Source organism: Dama dama, chromosome 2 (assembly GCF_033118175.1).
Source record: "Dama dama isolate Ldn47 chromosome 2, ASM3311817v1, whole genome shotgun sequence".
Classification (NCBI taxonomy): domain Eukaryota; kingdom Metazoa; phylum Chordata; class Mammalia; order Artiodactyla; family Cervidae; genus Dama; species Dama dama.
The window spans coordinates 26,627,560-26,648,176 of NC_083682.1; the positions used below are offsets into that span (position 1 = coordinate 26,627,560).

Here is a 20,617-nt window from a genome sequence, read left to right on the forward strand (position 1 = left end):
CCCCGGGTCCCGGGACTCCAGCTCCAGTGCTCCGAGTGATAGCGGCTGCTGCGCCGATCGCCCGGGTCCTCGCCGCGGCGGAGGAGCCGTTGCCAGCGCCAGGCGCAACCTGCCGGAGTGGCCAAGCCCCGCGCTCCCGCCCCAGCGCCGAGGCGAGCGCCGCGGCAGCGGGGGCCGGGGTCCGGGCCGGGTGCCGCCGCCCGCGGCGGGGGCGGGCTGGGGGCGGGGCGGCGGGGCCGCCTTCCCGGGCGCGATCCCTGAGCGCGGCACCCGGCGCAGCAGAGCCACCTCCCTCGCCGCCCGCCAGCAAGTTTGGCGGCTCCGAGCTCGGCGCGTCTCGGCATCCAGGCGCATTTGTTTCTTCCTGGCTTCCGCGCGCCCGGTTTGGCCGGGACCGTTGGGAGCAATGCCGAGGGATGTGATTTTAGTTGTGTGCTTCTGTGTGTGCACCGCCAGGACAGGTAAGCGCGGCTGGGGCTGTCGGAGGGATGCGGGGACACGGGCGAGCCCAGCCGCTGTGCCCAGCGCCCACCTCGGCGTGGGGAGGACCTGGAGCGGAGCTCCGCGCCGGTCCGGGGAAGGGCGTGGATGGGTCCCTCGACTCTCTCTGCCCTGCTCCAGGTGAAAGGGTGAGAAGTGGGACTTACAGGCCGGTGGAAGATGCCCCCGAGGAGTAGCCCCCTGCCCGGAGGAAGCGGCCTGGCGGGCCCAGGGGTGAGGGGCGCGGCCGTTCAGGCGCACTCTCCAGCTGCTAGCGACCGGCTTCCGGGTAGAAACCCACAGAGTTGAGCGGGCCCGGGGACCCCACCCCCGTGAACTTGACAGGTGGGGGGAAACCGCGGTCCCTGCACCCTGCTGGCCGGGGCAGGGGCGGCGGCGGCAGGGAGGCGCAACCGCAGAGGGAGCGCTTCCGGCCGGCCGGCGGGCGCTGCTGGGGCGCGGGCGGGCGGGCGCGGCGCGAGAGCTGCGGGCGAAGCTGGGATTCCGCGATCCCCTTTCTGGTCCCCTCCTGCCTCTCCCGCAGGGAACTCCTGAAGTAGTTTTTCTTGCCACTCCCTTTCTCCTCCAGAGGGCAGGACAGATTCGAGGGAATTGGAGCTGTGGGGGCAATCCCAGGGAGATGTTCTCAAGCTCCAAACCAGTTTTCGCAGACTGTAGCTTCAGGTTGGGGTCGTGGAGCGGAGGTCAGGAAAACGGGCGTAATTTTCTGAAGTCCCCACTTCCTTCTGCCTCCAGAGAAGCAGTTGTGAGTACCTTAGGCGCACCTCCTTCTCTCAGCCCGCAGACCCCATGTTCCCTGGGGGTGTGAAGACCCACTCTCAGCCGCCTTCTCCGGAGGACTAGTAGTTGATTTCGGAAGGTGGCGGTGGATTGGGAGAGGAAATTGTGAAAAATAGGACTCTCCACTGCGGGTGGGGGCGTTGCGAGTTTTTATTCCACCCTTCTATCGTGCGGCCGACTTCGCACCCCGGAGTTGATATGTAGTTATCCCCACTGCTCTTTTCCTCTTTTATCACTCTCTTTTCTCCTCTCTAGAGGCATAGCCTCCTGCCCACGCCAGGCAGCAAGTTTATCGGTAGAGGGCTGGGAATGGGTGCCCGGCCTGGGTGGGCTCAAAAGTTCCCTCCGCTCGCTCCCCAGGCGTCCCTCTTGGGCTGTTAGCAGCCCGCCTGAGGATTCAAGAGTTGGGCGTCTAGGAGCTTCCTGCTGGCCCTTTCCATCTTCCCCAGGACCGAGCAGGCGGCAGCTTCTCCTTTGCTTAATGAAAGAGCGGCGGGTGTGGACTTCTCCAGGGATAAAAAGAATCCCCATCCGTTTTCAGTCTCCATCCGAGAACTACCCAGCCTGCCAAGATGCCATGACTCTGTCCAGCCTAGAATAAGCGCTTCTTGAGTTCCGGCCCATCTAGATGGCTTAGTCTTTTCAAGCCAAGAGCACACGAGAAAACGCTTGCCCCCGGGAAGATCAGAGCAGTGAGGACAGTGCAGAGCGTGGGCGACCAGCCCTGCGAGTGGAGAATCTGGTGCTGGTGAGCATCTTACAGATGAACCAAAGACAGAGAAACTAGGTGGGGGTAGGGGTGGGGGTGGGATAGCCGTCATTTAATTTTCTCAAGTGCACATCACTGCGGAGTGTGCCTACGTCCTTTGTTCTCATCACTCCTTTGAAAAGTCTGCCAAAAGTACCTCCCAGAAGGGGATCGTGGGTTCAGGGCGCGTTGCTTGTGGAGGTTCTTTAAGAACAAAATCGTTTCCCCTTCCCCACATTGAACCCCCTCAAATCTTATAAAAATTCGGTTGTAGGGAAGTTTCATTTCTGTATTCATTCATTCATTCAACTGAAGAGTTGAGCTTCTTGCTGGGTGCTAGGATTGCTTATGCAAAGAAGAAGCGACTTGGTCTTTGATTTCCAGGAACTTAGAGCTTAGCTGAGAATCTAGATAGAGACTGAAAAAGCGTTTTTATTGTACAGCGTGATGGGCTAGGGGGAAGAGAGATGGGAATATAGAAGTCTGTATTCAGGATATAGAGGAGAAAAGGTAGAAATGAATTCTGGGGAGGGGTGGTGGGTGGTCAGGGAAGGCTTTTATCAGGAGGTGACATTTGAAAGTTGTGTCTTGAAGGATTTTTAGGGAGTTTTCCAGGGGGACAGAGAGGGGAAAGCATTCCAGACAAAGGGCACAGCTTGTCCAAAGGCAAGGAAGAATGGAAGGATCTGCATTCAGATCCTTGTTGTGCAGTTGCTTAGGGAGGTTGGGTTTTTTTGTGCCACTTAAGAGTACCAAGAGGCTACACAATTCTACTACAAAAATTATCAGAAGAATCAGAGACACGGGGGAATTATATCTCAGTTCTTTTACTTACAATTTCTTGCAACTTGGGGGATATGATCAGCAGTTTTCTCTTTGATTTTACCTGGAAATCATCATCCCTGCAATCACACATCCATCCTCTGAGGTAGCTCAGGCTGGCTCTTTAATTAGTTTATCAGGATCCAAACAGCCACTTGGAAAGTTTATTTGTCAAGTGGGACGATTGTTGTCTGGGCTGTTAACAGCCCTAGATGAAATAAACACGTGGTTCACAGAGTGAGCAGCTCAGATATCACTGCTTTTAATGGAAATGAATAGATGGTATCAGGCACATTTTAATTAAAGCAACTCTGTAGTGCAGTAGCGGTTACATATGAAAAGATCTAATGATAGGTGTCACAGGAAGCTGCTTAAATTACTTGTTGTTCAGAGAACTTGTTTTATGGAGTAAAGTGGAGTTAAGATAGGTGTTGTTCTGGTTATTTCTGGGTGAAAAATTCTGAGATTTCCAGGTACATCACTAATAATGGACATTTAGCAGGCTACGATACTTTCCAGGTGTCTTGGTGGTAGAGAATCTGCCTCTGGAGGAGGTAATAGCAACCCATTTCAGTATTCTTGCCTGGAGAATCTCATGGCCAGAGGAGTCTGGTGGGCCACAGTCCATAGGGCCACAGAGAGTTGGACACGACTGAGCGAGCACGCATGCACACACACACAGAAGGCCACGGTAACAGCGGTAATAACACATCATGTCCATGAGTTTTCTCCAATGACTGGAAGTGTGACTAATACAAAACTCAATGATTACTGCCCCTTGGCTTTCCAGTTTGTTGTGGTCACCAGGGCAGTGGGTAGACCGAGCTCCTGGCACTGAGGGAATGCTTTTTGCTGCCACCTGCTGGGAAGGAGAGCTTTTTAAAGTACCTCCCAGGCTGTTACTAACGGAGTTGAATAATAGAGCTATGAGCAGAAGCCCCTGGCCTCCAGTAATCAAGTGAAATATTGGCTGACTTGGAACAGGCACAGAGGATGCTTCTGGGGTATTAAGAAACTTTGTAGGAGTTCAGAGGCCCAAATCCGATCAAATGATTGTGAATTCCTGCTGGTAAATGAGATCTTGAAGCATCTCTCCAGTGAGGTTTGTCCTGCATGGAGCTGGGGAAAACAGCTGCCATCATGGACGGTGAGCTGGATTAGGTTTGAAGTGAGCCAGATCCAGGAGGATTTGCTTGGGAGCTTAGGTCCGGGACCCTGGAGGTGGATTCAATGGGTTTTGGACCTGAGTAGTCCCTTGGCTGGGCTGAAGAGTGGCCAGCAGCTGCAATAGCAGCAGGTGTCCTGGGAGATTAGGGTGGAGATTCCGAATCTCAGAGCCAGACCTCAAGTGCCTCTGCGAGATTGACATGCTGCCTTCCAGGTTTTAAAAAAATATTCCCCCCCCCCCCCCAGAGGCTCTTTTTATCCTACTTAATTCCAATACCCAGCTTTAGCCATTTGTAGAGCAGTTATGACCAAAGTAAAAAACTTATAATAGAATTTCCCTGGAAAGGGCAGGAGCTCCATGCTTGGACGAGAAGCAGAAACATTAAAATAAAAAAAATATTTTTATGGAGCCACCACTCTCATACTATATAAGGTTCAGGTGAAGCCATGCAAATGTTGCCTTATTAATATATTTTCTGATTCCTTAGGCAGTGGGCAAAGCAGTTTTACTCATCCTGCTATTGGCATGAGGTATTTTCATCTCGAAGGGGACCACTTAGAGAAAAGAATATTGTATCTGGAAGGCTAATTGATTTCTCTTGTTCTGTTTTTGTGGGATGTTTTTTATAATAAGAGCAATACAGTTATCTTGAAACCAGGAAACCCCTTCATTTGTGGGCTCTAGGGGAAGGGGTCAGTATATTGGGTTGGCCAAAAAGTTTGTTCTGGTTTTTCCAAAAGATGATGCAGAAAAACCTGAACATACTTTTTGACCAACCTATAGATTCAATATATGGATTTCACAAAACACAGTCAGAGTGAGAATCCCTTCTATGTCATCTGAGCATCTGAAGGGGTTGGGAAAATGGGAGCCATCTGTACCTTTTGTATGAGTCCAGTGAAGTTGCGGACCAGGGAGATGGAATGGTCTGAAGGGCTAGTTCTATGAAAGACAGATGCAGCAGGCCCCAGGTGGGCACCAAATATGTGCTAGGAGTGTTCATATAATTATCACTGAAACCTCATGAGGCTGGAAGACTGGTATTGAAAGTAAAGTGAAAGTCACTCAGTCGTGTCTGACTCTTTGTGACCCGTGACCCATATAGTCCATGGAATTCTCCAGGCCAGAATACTGGAGTGCTGTTCCCTTCTCCAGGGGATCTTCCCAACCTAGGGATAGAACCCAGGTCTCCCACATTGCAGGCAGATTATTTACCAGCTGAACCACCAGGAAAGTTCGGGAGACTGGTATTATCATCCCCATTTTATGGTTGAGGGAAAGGAAGCTCTGAGAATTGAAGCAATCCCACCCTCCCTGCCCCCCGCCAAGGGCATAGAGTTATTTGGGGGAAGAGACCAGGACTGAAAGTGGTCCTTAGAGGAGTGTTCCATATTGAGGGTGCTGTGTTCTCACATGGAGATGGGGATCCAAGGGCACCATTGGGACATTCTGCCAGTTCTACAGAACCTGGGTGCCTTTTAGGCTCGTCCAGTTGCAAGTCTCCAAGTTTGGCCTGCATTGGTTACTTATTTTCACAATAATATTGCCTAATAAGCCACCAGAAACTCAAAGTAGCGTTTATTTTGGTTCACGCATCTGTTGCTTGGTTTGATTATTGGCTTACCTGGGCCAGGTTTGGCTGGGCATCATTCCAAACCCAAGTAAGGTGTCTGTCTCATGTGTCTGAATCTCCCTGGACTAGTGGCCCAGTTGGGCCATGTTCTTCTCATCGTGATGCAGAGTTACAAGAGAACAGGCCCCACCACACAGGCTTATTCAAGCCTTTGCTTGTATCATGCTGCTAATATTGTTACTGAGTCCAAGCTCACTGCTCACTGCATGACAGGCCAATGAATCAGGAGATGACGTGTTGAGGCAAGCAATAATGACTTTACTTGGAAAGCTGGCAGACCAAGAAGGTGGCCGATTAATGTCTCAAAATAACCATCATATCAGGGTCTGGATACCAGTTTCTTTTATAGAACATGTTGTAGTCATTGTGCAGGTTGGAAAAGAATTTCCAGACATGAGACAGAATGAGAGGAGAATAAAGTCTATTAGAGTGGGAGATGCCATTAGAATATCGGGCCAGCTCAAGGGATAGCCGACTACTTTTATGGGCTAGTAGCCAATTTTTATAGCCTCAAAACAGAAAATTCGTACTGGAATGATGGCATTAGGTGATTGGTTAGGATGCTATAGGGTGGGTAATAGGGTGGTTATTTTACCTAATATGGGGTCAGGGAACTGGCTGGTTTAGATCCAGAAGCTCATGGCAATAGTTGCTATGGGTCATGATCAGTTCCAGAGATTTTTATCCTGTGACCTTGGTATAGGGCTGCACAGAACACAGAGTGGAGGAGGTAAGGAAGTAAAGTAAAAAGGTCATTAATCTTGCAAATATCTCCTGGAATGACCAGCCTTGGGAAGGGGATGTGTCAATTTCCTTTTTCTTGCAGTCATTCACACCTGCAACCAGTGGGTGGACAGGGTCATGATGTTTCCCTGAACAAAAGCACTCTGGTTTAGCATTCAGGTAGAGGGACAAGCTTCCCTGAGGCAAGCCATTATGTATAGACAGTATTCTTTTATTGAAAAAAAAGCAACAGGAAGCAAAGGTTAAAGTAAAAGAAACAGATCCAGCATATAGTCAGATTTTATTCTTTCTTGTAACTACATCCTAATGAATCAAACAAGTTACTTGACCAGGGTCAAAGTCAAGGGATGGGGAAGTTTATTCCCACTCTACTCTAAGGATCTGCAAAGCCATATAGCAAAAAGTGTGGATATGGGAGGGGTAAAGATTTGAAGCCAATAATTCAGTCAACCATATCCCTTTTAAAAAATTTCCTTGGCTTGAGTTGGGATTCCCTGATAGCTCAGTTGGTAAAGAATCTGCCTGCAATGCAGGAGACCCTGGTTTGATTCCTGGGCCAGGAAGATCCACTGGAGAAGGGAAAGGCTACCTGCTCCAGCATTCTTGGGCTTTCCTGGTAACTCAGCTGGTAAAGAATCTGCCTGCAATGTGGGAGACCTGGGTTCAATCCCTGGGTTGGGAAGATCCCCTGGAGAAGGGAAAGGCTACCCACTCCAGTGTTCTGGCCTGGAGAATTCTCTGGACTGTATAGTCCATGGGCTTGCAAAGAGTTGGATACGACTGAACAACTTTCACTTTCTTTGGCTTGAATTCCATCCAGTGCTTTCATGGTATTCCCCAGATATGCATATTGTCTAAGATCACTGTACCCAAACCAGTGATCCTGCATCCACTTTTTGGTTAATTCTGTGGGTCCTCAATTCAGGGTGTGACATACCCGAGGCCCTGTGCAAGCTAGAGACTATAGGGATGCTTCCTTCATCTTGTGTCCAGCTAAGGGCACATTCCCCACACTGCCTTCCAACTTCCTGGCCAGAGCTAGACCAGCATGGAGGTCCTCTGAAATCACTCTTAATCTCTGCCATATAAGTATAGAGCACTATAGGTTGAACTGAAACATTAATTGCGTTTCTGCCTTTCCAAGATGACCACTGAATTGCTGATATCTGTTTTCTTGGAGAAAAGCATCACCCATCTCAGTGAGAGGCATCCAGTGCTGTGACATTGGCTGATAGATGCCCATTGGCCTGGTGCTTCTTTGCACAGAGTAGGTAGTTGGTCAGTCATCAGTCTTTGTGAATTGAGTCTGTGTCAGGCAGGTAGGATGGACTGATGTAAATCAGAGCACATCCCACCCTTCCCCCCTTAACACATACCTGAAAGCCCTCTAAGGATTGTTGTTTAGTTGCCAAGTTGTGTCTGACTCTTTTTGTGATCCCATGGACTGTAGCCCACCAGGCAAGAACACTAGAGTGAGTTGCCATTTCCATCTCCAGGGGATCTCCCTGACCCAGGGATCAATCCTGCACCTCCTGCATTGGATTCTTTACCGCTGAACCACCAGGGAAGCCTCGCCTCTAATGATGCCTCATTGCAATTAGAATACTCTCTCTCCCCTTGTTGCCGTTCACAAGGCAGTTCCTACTCAGGGGCCCTGCTTCCATCGCTGTCCCCCTGACCCCCTCTGCTCTGGCCACAGCAGCCTTTTGTGGGTTTCCTGAACAGGACAAGTTTGTTTCTGGTTTGCATTTGCTGTTCTCTCAATAAATAGAAAGCTTCCCCCCCACCCCAGATCTTCCCTTCTGGAATGATCGCCAGCCCCTATAGTCATTAAGGTTTCTGCTCAGAGGAACCTTCCTCTACCATCCTTTTTAAAGCCTCCATGCAAGCTGCTTTTTATTTCATAACTCTTATTTTCTCATAGCTTTTATTTTCTTTGTGGCATTTATTGCCATCTTGGGCTTCCCTGGTGACTCAGACGGTAAAGAATCCGCCTGTAATGTGGGAGACCTGGGTTCATTTCCTGGGTTGGGAAGATCCCTTCGAGGAGGGCATGGCAACCCACTCCAGTATTCTTGCCTGGAGAGTCCCCTTGGACAGAGGAGCCTGGCGGGCTACGGTCCGTGGGGTCACAAAGAGTCAGACACGACTAAGCACAGACACAGGCACATTGCCATCTCAAATTATCTTATTTACCTATTTGCTTACTCACCCTCTCTTCACCTGCTGCCCTAGGAACGTGCTCAGTGAGGTCAGCTCCAGTGCCTGGCAGTGAAGTGTGTTTGTTACAACAAAAGCACTCAGTCACATTTGTTGAGAAACTACTGAATGAACACACAGGTGAATGAACGATTGAATGAATGAGTTGTCTTTGGGTAAACTGGTCTCGCATTTGGCTGCAGTTGGAAGGGGAAGACTTAAACCTTCAGTTTAGAGGACAAGGGGAAGCCTGACAAAAACTGAGAAGGTGGTTCTATGCACTGTGCTTCTCATTTAACCCTTTGTCCACCTTGGGGATGACAGGCTTCGGCTCCCAAGACCCTTCCCTGAGCCTCCTTCCATCGACGGAAGCCTAGATTGCTGCAGCAGTCTTTGTCTCCTAACAGGAAAATAGTGAGGAGCATGTAGATTTCCTTCTGCAGGTCTATGGGGAAAGAGGTGAGGGCGGGAGGACAGGTGAGGTTGTTACAGGGCGTGATGTCCTGAATGGAAGGTACTCGGTCTCTCTGGGACAAATTGGGTGCAAGCTCTCCAAATCTTGCTTCACTGACTGTGTTACCACCAGACAATCATTGACAGCTGTTGCTGATTAAAACGTCTCCAACTGTGCAATCAGAATTGCGCTATTGAGATGCTAAGTGTAGACAGACACAGCCTTTAGGAATGGCTTAAACAGAATCCCTTGGAGTGATTGCTAGCCTTATTAATATAGATAATTGGAAGCCACTTCGCAGTCATGAGCGAATCATTCATTCTACAGAACACCGTGTAGATGGGAGACAGGTTCAAGGATTTGCCTTTATCAGACCAGATGATGGAGGTTCAGGGCCCTATTCCTCTGCACCCTGTAATTCTTCAACAAGAGTTGTCAGGGAGTCTAACTTTTCAGTTATCCCATTGAAATATATATCCATCATTCTGGGATTCCCTTTCCTGGCCAGTCCCTCTGCCACCCTTGTCCAGCAGGGACAGCATCCCTCCCATTTCCTTCCTCTTTATCACATGTGTGGGTGCCTGATTAACAGTGCCCTGCAGAGGTGTTTCCTGGGGATGGTGGTGTCAGATGTCACTACTGCATCAGTCTGAACAGGTAGATCGGGGCCACAGTCCTCTACCCATTGTCCCAATCGAAAAAAGCTCAGAAACCCAAAGTATAACTCACTTGGCAGCAAAACCTACCCTGAGCTGAACTCCTTTGCTGGCAAAACTTGACTTAAACTGATATGAGGCTGTGTATAGTCTTTACTTGTATCAATTAGAAGGAAACACCATACTTTTTGCTTTAGAAATACTGTGTTTGGTTATGGGGTACTGATGTAGACTTTGTTGAAGGTGTTATATAAAATGAGTATATGGGCCAAGTTAGCTTTCCAACAGATGATCCGTTCTGAGTTCTGAAATATATTTAGCCCTGAAGGTTTGGCATAAGGGATTATCAGTCCGTAGTGGGGAATGGGAAAGTAACGAAGAAACCACAGTATCAGTGGGATGATGGAGCAAAGAGTTGCCTTCTTTTTCCATCTAGGAAACGAGCATCTCCAAGCACTCATCATTGGCTTCTTTGTAGTCCCTGCCACTCCTGTCCTCTGTACTACTGTTCTATGTATTTTTGAGCAAGTCTGCATTTTCAGACAAGACGGCTCTCTGTTTCTTTTCAGTGGTGGGCTTTGGGATGGATCCCGACCTTCAGTTGGATATCATCACTGAGCTCGACCTTGTGAACACCACCCTTGGGGTCACGCAGGTGTCTGGACTGCACAACACCAGCAGAGCATTTTTATTTCAAGGTAAAGGCATCTCTCTCCTTTGCATGGGGGCAGGACTTGGGGAGGAACTTGGGATCTGCCTGGGGCGTGTTCCTCTGGAGTGTGTTTGTTGGGCGATCATCTCTGCTACTTCTATGTTATTGCCGTGAGGAATGTTCAGAGATGCTGAGGGTGCTTAGATATTTGAGGGGTGTTCTGAGGGTGTAACAGGGGCAATAGTGGTCATGGTGATGGAATATTTGGCTTGGCAGTGATATATTTCCCAGGGGATTTTGGTGGGGGATCTGAAGTGGAATGAATTTGTAAAGTCCTTGAAAGCCACTGACCAGCCATATTTTTTTCACAGGATATTTTTGCTACTGTTATCCATATGTTTACCTATATCTATTAATGCATCTATTCCTATTCTTATATCTGCATCTCTCATTAATCAATGGACCATACACACAGAGGATATTTTATGGCTGCAAATGTCTTAGGGGTACAGCTTACTTGGTTCTGCCTGCTATAAATCTGACTACAATTCATTAAATTGTTCAACAAGCATTCATCAGGGCAGTATAGTGCACTTCGTAAAAGCCTGGATCTGGAGCCTGACTGTTTAGAATCAGATTCCAACCCTATCATTTACTGACTTTGCAGCATTGGACAATTCCTTAGCCTGACTCTGCCTATGTCCTCATCTGAAATAATAGTACCTGCATCATGGCACTGTTACAGTGATTGAAGAACGAATCCAGTAGAGTGGTTCAAATAGTACCTGATAACATAGTAAATCCCCAGGAAGTACTAGCTGTTATTATGGAACCCCTACTGTGTACCAGGCACCATGCTAATAATAGGATTATTAATAAGAGTAAATAAATAGAGTGAGGGAAGCAGTCATTACACAAGTAATTATTGACTTCCAGTGGCTATACTTATCATGAAGGAGGTGTATAGGTTGCCAAATTAAAATATACAGGGAGATCTGATTTAATGGGGGTGGGGAGATGGTAGTGGTCAGGGAAAGGCTACCCTGAAAAAGTGATGTGTCAGCAGAAGTGTGGAAAATGAATAGAAAGCCTGGTGTAGGAAGTAGGGCGGGGCTCAGAACATTCTGGGCTATAATGGTATGTACGAAGGTCTTAAGGCAGAAACCAACAGAAAGACATTTAGCATGGCTAAACGGTGGTGAGCGGCTGGAGAGGTAGGCAGGGACTGGGTCACGCTGGGCCCTTTAGGCAGAACTGACATTTAGCTGATGTCCGTGGGCTTGGTGTACTGATGCTTTATGGCCAACGTCCATTCTGATAAGTGGGAGGCCATGTACTCGTTAACTATTGCAAATATTACCCATGCCCTTGTTAGTTTTCTGCTTTACTCTCAGATCAGTGGGGGCCTTTGATGAGTTGAAGCAGGGGAGTGATCTGATCAGATATAGCAGTCAGACAGCCTGGATATTCCTATACAAAAATGCCTGGCAGGCTTCTTTGAACCAAGCCTTTTGTGAAGATAACAAAAGGATTATTTTAGAATGACTGAACCAACATTATGGGATGATATATATATCCTGTGCAGAGAACTTTAGTCTTGTTAATAATATACAGCACATCTACAGATCCTATATAATAATATATAACAAGGCTACGGATATGTTAATTTCCACTCACTCTTAGGAATCAGTGAAGCAAATAGATTGGGCATGCTTAAGAGCAGACAGACTGGGTTAGTCTTTCTTTTTGCATTGTGCAAGATCTGTTCACTTACTATTGAGAGACCATCCCATTCTTGATTTGAAAGATGCTGCTGACACTTTCGGAGAAGGCAATGGCAGCCCACTCCAGTACTCTTGCCTGGAAAATCCCATGGACGGAGGAACCTGGTAGGCTGCAGTCCATGGGATCGCGAATAGTCGGACACGACTGAGCGACTTCCCTTTCACTTTTCACTTCCATGCATTGGAGAAGGAAATGGCAACCCACTCCAGTGTTCTTGCCTGGAGAATCCCAGGGACGGCGGAGCCTGGTGGGCTGCCGTCTATGGGGTCGCACAGAGTCGGACACGACTGAAGTGACTTAGCAGCAGCAGCAGCAGCTGACACTTTGTCAACAGAGTTGTTATGGAAGCCTGGCTCATCTCAACACTTCATGAAATCAATAGTCTTTCTATCTAAATAGCCCTACATCCCTACGGCCAAGTATTATGCATGGTACACAGTAGGTATGAAGAAACATTTTGAATTGCACTAAAATTTCCTCTGTCCAGTGTGCTCTTTGAAAGGCTTGCTGCCTGCTTTATACACTAGTCTAGTCATTTACTCATTTATTTATTTCCTTGGTTAGATCTTTGCTCTCTAATTTGTGTGTTCTTGGCTTTTGGGATGTCTGCCATGCTCCAACAACAGGGAGAGATCTTCAGCTTTTTTGGTGGGAAGAATAACTGTATCATGGGAGTTTGACTGAGGAGGGCTTTCACTAATAAGGGCCCTTGTGATTGCATTACTTGGATAATCCAGGGTAATCTCTCCATCTCAGGATCTGTAATCTGTAAAGTCCATTTGGTATGTAAGGTAACATATTTCATATGGTTTGGCAATCAGGACATTGACATTTTTAGGGAACTATTATTCTGCTTACCACAACATCTGCCCACTGGCCCCTCTAAATTCATGTCTACTACACATGCAGAATCAATTAACCCCATCCCAGTATCTCCCTAGGTCTTTATGCATTATAACATCAGCTCAAAGTCTAAAATCTCATCCATTCATCAGCTGAAAAATTTCTAGTCTCAGTTCAGTTCAGTCGCTCAGTTGTGTCCGACTCTTTGCGACCACATGAACCGCAGCAGGCCAGGCCTCCCTGTCCATCACCAACTCCCGGAGTCCACCCACGCCCATGTCCATTGAGTCGGTGATGCCATCCAACCATCTCATCCTCTGTTGTCCCCTTCTCCTCCTGCCCTCAATCTTTCCCAGCATCAGGGTCTTTTCAAATGAGTCAGCTCTTTGCACCAGGTGGCCAAAGTATTGGAGTTTCAGCTTCAACATCAGTCCTTCCAGGGAACACCCAGAAGTGATCTCCTTTAGGATGGACTGGTTGATCTCCTTGCAGTCCAAGGGACTCTCAAGAGTCTTCTCCAACATCACGGTTCAAAAGCATCAGTTCTTCGGCACTCAGCTTTCTTTATAGTCCAACTCTCACATCCATACACGACCACTGGAATAACCATAGCCTTGACTAGACAGACCTTTGTTGGCAAAGTAATGTCTCTGCTTTTCAATATGCTGTCTAGGTTGGTCATAACTTTCCTTCCAAGGAGTAAGCATCTTTTAATTTCATGGCTGCAATCACCATCTGCAGTGATTTTGGATCCCAGAAAAATAAAGTCAGCCACTGTTTCCCCTGTTTCCCCATCTATTTGCCATGATGTGATGGGACTGGATGCCATGATCTTGGTTTTCTGAATGTTGAACTTTAAGCCAACTTTTTCACTCTCTTTCACTTTCATCAAGAGGCTCTTTGGAGAAGGAAATGGCAACCCACTCCAGTAATCTTGCCTGGAAAATCCCATGGACAGAGGAGCCTGGTGGGCTGCCATCTATGGGGTCGCACAGAGTTGGACACGACTGAAGCGACTTAGCAGCAGCACCAGCAGCAGCAAGAGGCTCTTTAGTTCTTCGTCACTTTCTGCCATAAGGGTGGTGTCATCTGCATATCTGAGGTTGTTGATATTTCTCCCGGCAATCTTGATTCCAGCTTGTGCTTCCTCCAGCCCAGCATTTCTCATGATGTACTCTGTATATAAGTTAAATAAGCAGGGTGACAATATACAGCCTTGATGTACTCCTTTTCCTACTTGGAACCAGTCTGTTGTTCCATGTCCAGTTCTAACTGTTGCTTCCTGACCTGCATATAGGTTTCTAGTCTCACTGTCTAAATAATCTAAATCAGATATGAGTGGGACTCTGAGTATGTGCTGTGTTGGAGCAAAATTTTTCTCTATCTGTGGATCTGTAAAAGTAGAAAAAAGTAATCTGCTTCCAAAATATAATAGTGTGACAGGTATAGGATTCCAGTTATAGAAGTTCCTGTCCAAAAGGGAAAAGTGGAAAGAAGAAAGGAGTCACCAATCCCAAGAAAATTTGAAATCCAGCAGGACAAACTCCACTGGGTATTAGGGCCTGAGGGTCATCCTCTGTGATCCTTGGCTCTGCCTTCTAAGTTTATGACTCGTTTCTAGGAATCATTCTTTTTCATGAAAAGTAGCATATGTTTGTAGTTTGATAGTTTTTTTTTTTTAAATTTACTTTTAAATATTTGGCTGCACCTGGTCTTAGTTGTGACATGGAAGATCTGGTTCTCTGACCAGGGTTTGAACCTGGGCCCCCAGCATTGGGAGTGTGGAGTGTTAGCTGCTGGACCACCAAAGAAGTCCCTATAGTTGAATAGTTTTATCAACCTATTTCTTCCCTATAGAATTTGGGGAGTCCATCAGCCTTATTTCATTTTATCTTCTTTCTGTTCCCTTCAGTCCTAGGTGGCAGTGTTTCTCTGGTATAACATTCTCAAAAACTTGGAGGGTTTCCTGTCCATGAGACAAAAGGCTCCTTTACAGATCTTTCCAAGAAATTCCATCTCTGTTGTATTTCTGACTTCCACTGGGATGGCTGAGGGGATCACTGAATTACAATTCTGATCTCTTCAAAGCGTCCTCTGGTTGATTGAATATGCTGACCGTTTTGATCTTTCAGAAGTACTAGCAAAAAGTGGTTCAGCCACATCCTTGGCTTCCTTCCAGAGCAGACTTTCCTGACAGTGAATTTCCTAATTTTATTGTCTTTTCAATCTGGATAAGCTGGGAATTTTCTATATGATCAGTCCTGGCTCCTTTTTGCTAAACAGCTCTTCACTTAATCTCTCTTTTTCCTCTCACTTTTTTCTGTATGCAGCAAAGAGAAACCAGTCTGCACCTTCAACGCTGGAAATCAGAAGTGAAAAATAGACTTTAAAGGGCTAAAATCAATGTGTTGGCAGAGCTGTGTTCCTTGGATAGCCGCTATAGGCTAATCAGTTTATTGTTTTTCCAGCTTCCAGCAGCTGCTACATTCCTTAACTTGTGGGTACATCACTTCCACCTCTGTTTCTGTCTCACATTTCTTTTTTTCTCTTTCTGTCATGTTTTCTTCCCTTGTACTGACTCTTCTGCACCTTTTTTTTCTCTCTTACAAGGACCCTTGTGGGTCCTTTTCCCTATATTGGGCCCACCTGGATAATCTAGGATGATTTCTTCATTTTAAGATTCATAACTCTGTCACATTTGCAAAGGCTTATGCTGTGTAAAGTAATATATTTATAGGTTTTGGGGATTAAGATGTAGAGATCTTTTGAGGGTAGGGGTATAATTTTGTCTACCATAGGATGACTACTCACTGTTGGGCAGAAATATGAACAATAGGATATTTCCAGAATACTCCAGATAAGTCCTTCTTTCTAGTGCAGCATTGTCCAACAAAAATGTGAGTCATATCTTTGATTTCAGTTTTTATAGTAGCTATATAATACATGTAAAAAACAAGTGAAATTGATTTTAGTTATACATTTTTTTAAACTAGCATATGAAAAATATTATCATTTCAACATATGGTCAATTCAAAAAATTATTAATGAGATATTTTACATTTTTTCAAAGTCAAAAATCTCATCTATAATTTATAGTTACAGTATACAGTAGATTTGCCAAGTTATTCCATACATAATTTTAAGTATCATTAAAAAATTTAACAGCTTTGTTAAGGTGTAATTGGCCTATAATAAAATGCATATTCAAACTGTACAGTTTGTTAATTTTGATATGTGAAAACACCAGTGAAACTATCATCACAATCAAGATAATGAACATAGCTATCACCCCCAAAGTTTCCTCTTTTTAAAATAATCCCTCCTTCCTGTATTTCAGCTTCTACCCTCAGGCAACTACTAATCTGCTTTCTGTCAATATACAGTAGTTTGCATTTTCTAGAAATTTTATTTGAATAGAATTATACAGTGTCTACTCATTTTGGGAGGATCTAAATTCTTTCACCTATCATAGTTATTTCAAGACTTGTAATAACATGTAAAGTGCTTTTCTTATAGCCAGTATATACAGAAGGGTCTTTTTTTTTTTTAAAAACCAGTGTGTCAATCTCTGTTCATCAAGGTTAGTTAGGCCATTTATATTAATGTGATTATTGACATGTGGTTTAGTTGCTAAGTCATGTCTGACTCTTGCAATCAAATGGACTGTAGCCTGCCAGGCTCCTGTGTCCATGAGATTGTCCAGGCAAGAGTACTGGAGTGGGTTGTCATTTCCTTCTCCAGGGGTTATTCCCGACCCAGGGGTTGAACCCCGGTCTCCTGCATTGCAGGCAGATTCTTTACCAACTGAGCTACAAGTGAAGTCTGATTATTGACATGGTCATACTTTTTTTTTTAAAAATTATTATTTTTTTCTTTTATTATTATTATTATTATTGTTATTATTTTTTTGTCATACATTGATATGAATCAGCCATAGATTTACACATATTCCCCATCCCGATCCCCCCTCCCACCTCCCTCTCCACCCGATTCCTCTGGGTCTTCCCAGTGCACCAGGTCCGAGCACTTGTCTCATGCATCCCACCTGGGCTGGTGATCTGTTTCACCATAGATAGTATACATGCTGTTCTTTTGAAATATCCCACCCTCACATTCTCCCACAGAGTTCAAAAGTCTGTTCTGTATTTCTGTGTCTCTTTTTCTGTTTTGCATATAGGGTTATCGTTACCACCTTTCTAAATTCCATATATATGTGTTAGTATGCTGTAATGTTCTTTATCTTTCTGGGTTACTTCACTCTGTATAAGGGGCTCCAGTTTCATCCATCTCATTAGGACTGGTTCAAATGAATTCTTTTTAATGGCTGAGTAATATTCCATGGTGTATATGTACCACAGCTTCCTTATCCATTCATCTGCTGAGGGGCATCTAGGTTGCTTCCATGTCCTGGCTATTATAAACAGTGCTGCGATGAACATTGGGGTGCACGTGTCTCTTTCAGATCTGGTTTCCTCAGTGTGTATGCCCAGAAGTGGGATTGCTGGGTCATATGGCAGTTCTATTTCCAGTTTTTTAAGAAATCTCCACACTGTTTTCCATAGCGGCTGTACTAGTTTGCATTCCCACCAACAGTGTAAGAGGGTTCCCTTTTCTCCACACCCTCTCCAGCATTTATTGCTTGTAGACTTTTGGATAGCAGCCATCCTGACTGGCGTGTAGTGGTACCTCATTGTGGTTTTGATTTGCATTTCTCTAATAATGAGTGATGTTGAGCATCTTTTCATGTGTTTGTTAGCCATCTGTATGTCTTCTTTGGAGAAATGTCTGTTTAGTTCTTTGGCCCATTTTTTGATTGGGTCATTTATTTTTCTGGAATTGAGCTTCAGGAGTTGCTTGTATATTTTTGAGATTAATCCTTTGTCTGTTTCTTCATTTGCTATTATTTTCTCCCAATCTGAGGGCTGTCTTTTCACCTTACTTATAGTTTCCTTTGTAGTGCAAAAGCTTTTAAGTTTCATTAGGTCCCATTTGTTTAGTTTTGCTTTTATTTCCAATATTCTGGGAGGTGGGTCATAGAGGATCTTGCTGTGATTTATGTCGGAGAGTGTTTTGCCTATGTTCTCCTCTAGGAGTTTTATAGTTTCTGGTCTTACATTTAGATCTTTAATCCATTTTGAGTTTATTTTTGTGTATGGTGTTAGAAAGTGTTCTAGTTTCATTCTTTTACAAGTGGTTGACCAGTTTTCCCAGCACCACTTGTTAAAGAGGTTGTCGTTTTTCCATTGTATATCCTTGCCTCCTTTGTCAAAGATAAGGTGTCCATAGGTCCGTGGATTTATCTCTGGGCTTTCTATTCTGTTCCATTGATCTATATTTCTGTCTTTGTGCCAGTACCATACTGTCTTGATGACTGTGGCTTTGTAGTAGAGTCTGAAGTCAGGCAGGTTGATTCCTCCAGTTCCATTCTTCTTTCTCAAGATTACTTTGGCTATTCGAGGTTTTTTCTATTTCCATACAAATTGTGAAATTCTTTGGTCTAGTTCTGTGAAAAATACCGTTGGTAGCTTGATAGGGATTGCATTGGATCTATAGATTGCTTTGGGCAGAATAGCCATTTTGACAATATTAATTCTTCCAATCCATGAACACGGTAGGTTTCTCCATCTGTTTATGTCCTCTTTGATTTCTTTCATCAGTGTTTTATAGTTTTCTATGTATAGGTCTTTTGTTTCTTTAGGTAGATATACTCCTAAGTATTTTATTCTTTTTGTTGCAATGGTGAATGGTATTGTTTCTTTAATTTCTCTGTCTGTTTTTTCATTGTTAGTATATAGGAATGCAAGGGATTTCTGTGTGTTAATTTTATATCCTGCAACTTTACTATATTCATTGATTAGCTCTAGTAATTTTCTGGTAGAGTCTTTAGGGTTTTCTATGTAGAGGATCATGTCATCTGCAAACAGTGAGAGTTTTACTTCTTCTTTTCCTATCTGGATTCCTTTTACTTCTTTTTCTGCTCTGATTGCTGTAGCCAAAACTTCCAACACTATGTTGAATAGTAGTGGTGAGAGTGGGCACCCTTGTCTTGTTCCTGATTTCAGGGGAAATGCTTTCAATTTTTCACCATTGAGGGTGATGCTTGCTGTGGGTTTGTCATATATAGCTTTTATTATGTTGAGGTATGTTCCTTCTATTCCTGCTTTCTGGAGAATTTTAATCATAAATGAGTGTTGAATTTTGTCAAAGGCTTTCTCTGCATCTATTGAGAGAATCATATGGTTTTTATCTTTCAATTTGTTGATGTGGTGTATTACATTGATTGATTTGCGGATATTAAAGAATCCTTGCATTCCTGGGATAAAGCCCACTTGGTCATGGTGTATGATTTTTTTAATATGTTGTTGGATTCTGTTTGCTAGAATTTTGTTAAGGAGTTTTGCATCTATGTTCATCAGTGATATTGGCCTGTAGTTTTCTTTTTTTGTGACATCTTTGTCTGGTTTTGGAATTAGGGTGATGGTGGCCTCATAGAATGAGTTTGGAAGCTTACCTTCCTCTGCAATTTTCTGGAAGAGTTTGAGTAAGATAGGTGTTAGCTCTTCTCTAAATTTTTGGTAGAATTCAGCTGTGAAGCCATCTGGTCCTGGGCTTTTGCTTGCTGGAAGATTTTTGATTACAGTTTCGATTTCCTTGCTTGTGATGGGTCTGTTAAGATCTTCTATTTCTTCCTGGCTCAGTTTTGGAAAGTTATACTTTTCTAAGAATTCGTCCATGTCATCCAAGTTGTCCATTTTATTGGCATAGAGCTGCTGGTAGTAGTCTCTTATGATCCTTTGTATTTCAGTGTTGTCTGTTGTGATCTCTCCATTTTCATTTCTAATTTTGTTAATTTGGTTCTTCTCTCTTTGTTTCTTAATGAGTCTTGCTAATGGCTTGTCAATTTTGTTTATTTTTTCAAAAAACCAGCTTTTAGCTTTGTTGATTTTTGCTATGGTCTCTTTAGTTTCTTTTGCATTTATTTCTGCCCTGATTTTTAAGATTTCTTTCCTTCTGTTAACTCTGGGGTTCTTCATTTCTTCCTTCTCTAATTGCTTTAGGTGTAGAGTTAGGTTATTTATTTGGTTTTTTTCTTGTTTCTTGATGTAAGCCTGTAATGCTATGAACCTTCCCCTTAGCACTGCTTTTACAGTGTCCCATAGGTTTTGGGTTGTTGTGTTTTCATTTTCATTCATTTCTATACATATTTTGATTTCTTTTTTGATTTCTTCTATGATTTGTTGGTTATTCAGAAGCGTGTTATTTAGCCTCCATATGTTTGAAGTTTTAACAATTTTTTCCCTGTAATTGAGATCTAATCTTACTGCACTGTGGTCAGAAAAGATGACTGGAATGATTTCAATTTTTTTGAATTTTCCAAGACCAGATTTATGGCCCAGGATGTGATCTATTCTGGAGAAGGTTCCTTGTGCACTTGAGGAAAAGGTGAAGTTGATTGTTTTGGGGTGAAATGTCCTATAGATATCAATTAGGTCTAGCTGGTCCATTGTGTCATTTAAAGTTTGTGTTTCCTTGTTAATTTTCTGTTTAGTTGATCTATCCATAGTTGTGAGTGGGGTATTAAAGTCTCCCACTATTATTGTGTTACTATTAATTTCCTCTTTCATACTCGTT

General features: G+C 44.5%; 1 protein-coding gene across 2 annotated transcripts in view; it reads left to right on the forward strand.

Annotated features, from left to right (window-relative positions):
• Positions 1–320: 320 nt before the first annotated feature.
• Positions 321–20,617, forward strand: part of NELL1 (neural EGFL like 1) — a 1,025,511-nt gene continuing 1,005,214 nt past the window's right edge. For both annotated transcript variants that reach the window (XM_061158429.1, XM_061158435.1), the window contains exons 1-2: positions 321–461; positions 10,275–10,403. In XM_061158429.1, the coding sequence (XP_061014412.1) occupies positions 407–461; positions 10,275–10,403 (184 nt within the window). In that variant the 5' untranslated portion in view covers positions 321–406. The remainder of the gene's footprint in view (positions 462–10,274; positions 10,404–20,617) is intronic.